The following is a 1,812-nucleotide window of genomic DNA, read 5'->3' on the forward strand; positions in this document are numbered from 1 at the left end:
GGCGCCGCCGCACTCACCTCGGCGTGCCCGGCTCCTGCCTCCCTGAGCCGCCTTCAGAGAGAGCCCGTCCTCCATGAGGGCCTGTCTGCAGGGGCTCCGCGGGATGTAGTGCCTCGCTGATCCCCGGCTTCCTCCTCTCTCCCACTGTAGGCAGAAATCAGCCAAATAAAACGCAGCACACACCCCCGGCCCCTCTTTGAAGCTGCAGATTTTTGATGAATTTTTTTTTGGAAGGAAGCTAACCCTCTCTCATTCCCCGAGGGGAGGTGGCTACCGAGGAGCTATTGAGGCAGAAGGATGCTCGTATGGCAACGTATTTTGTAAGTAGAAGCCCCCCCCCGCCCCGACCCTTCCCAAAGGACAAAGACCCCCCCGTGTGTAGTCGGGGGGCCGCGGTCCCGAAGCGTGGAGGACATCTTTGCTCTTGTACCTTGAAGCCGGATCGGGGGGGGGGCAACACGGTGGGGTGTCGGAGAAGCTTTCGGACACCTCCGAAAGAAAGGCAGGGAAAAGCGGTGCAGAGGCAGGGGGAAGGGCAGTGACAGCCTTAGGCCGTGGCTGGAGGTGACCCATCCCGGAGCAACCCGGTGCTGTGTGATGCACAGAGAGATGAGACCCAGCGAGCTCTGAAACGGGGCTTTCGTTTTGCACAGAGCTATTCCTACATGCGGGCCTATAAAATCCCACGGGATCTCCCGGGATCGCTCCCATTTTCTGCGAGACACGTGAGGAAGCAAATGCAGGATGGAGGGGCCTTCGCCTGTGTGCATTTCCTTATGCGGTAAAATAGCTGAGCCCGGCAGGTTAGCGAAGGCACCGGGCCTTCGCAGGGCGGGGGCATGCGGGGCGCATCCCGCCTGACCCCGCGCTCCCCCGGCAGGGAAGGGAGGTCGCTCCCCCTGCTCCCGCTTCCCCTCCGAGCCTGCGGGCTCGAAAATGTCCGGCCTGACCCCCAGGCCTCAGGTGTGTTGACACTCACCCCCCCGCTTCAGCCTCGGACAAGCGCACTTCCAGCGAGCCCCGGCGGGCACTTGCTTGGAAGCGGCTGCGACGGAGAGGGAGGGACTTTCACCGGGAGGTGCCCCCGAGTCCCTTGGGGACCCCCCCCGCCCTTCTGCGGGGGCAGGCCTGGTTTTCCACTTGTTCTCCCCCTTTTCGGGGGAAAAAAAGGCTTTGTGAGAATGATCCTGGGGCACTACTTCGTTGGTAGATGTCGCGTCTCTTCTTGCTGCCCGCTGCCTTATTTTAGCTCGCTAAAACCCACACCCTTACACCTTTGTGTTCACCTAAAGCGCATGCGTTCGTGTGCGAAAGTACATGCGAATCCACGAGGGGGTATTTTTACATTAATGGCATTAATATAATATTCAAACGTGCACGGAAATACCCTCAACAACTCCCAAACTCCCGCAAAAGATTTTTTTAATTTTGTCCCGTCCTCAAGCACGGTGGGGGGTGGAGGGGGGACAGTGCCATGCGTGAGGGTGTGATTTCAATTTTAAGAAATTGATTTGCGTCAAGGACGAGACGGAGAATAGAAATGTAATAGGATAAAGTTTTGCTTAACAAAGGTTCGTCGGATACAAACAAGCCACGTCTGAACGTTTCCTGCTTACTTATGAAGCAATGGCAGGCACAACAGGAGGTCTTGGAGTCACTTCGGCGGTGGCAGACCCCAAAATCTGAAGGGAAACGGAAGATAGCAAGAAGTCAAGGCGCGAGGCTTTTGAGCGTCATGCTTTCGGGGTAAGGACGCAACCTCCTGCAAGTCTCCTTCCCGGCACGCAGGCGCGGGCAGGCTCCGTTTCAGCG

At 57.9% G+C, this 1,812-nt stretch overlaps 1 protein-coding gene across 1 annotated transcript in view; it reads right to left on the minus strand.

Moving 5' to 3' along the window:
- PAX9 (paired box 9) overlaps positions 1–1,812 on the minus strand; it is a 29,060-nt gene that overhangs the window by 24,832 nt on the left and 2,416 nt on the right. Inside the window, 1 exon segment of the mRNA XM_035902039.1 lies at positions 18–144. Coding sequence (XP_035757932.1) covers positions 18–144 — 127 coding nt within the window.

This window comes from Egretta garzetta, unplaced genomic scaffold (genome assembly GCF_000687185.1).
Source record: "Egretta garzetta isolate BGI_Z169 unplaced genomic scaffold, ASM68718v1 scaffold79, whole genome shotgun sequence".
In the NCBI taxonomy this organism is placed as follows: domain Eukaryota; kingdom Metazoa; phylum Chordata; class Aves; order Pelecaniformes; family Ardeidae; genus Egretta; species Egretta garzetta.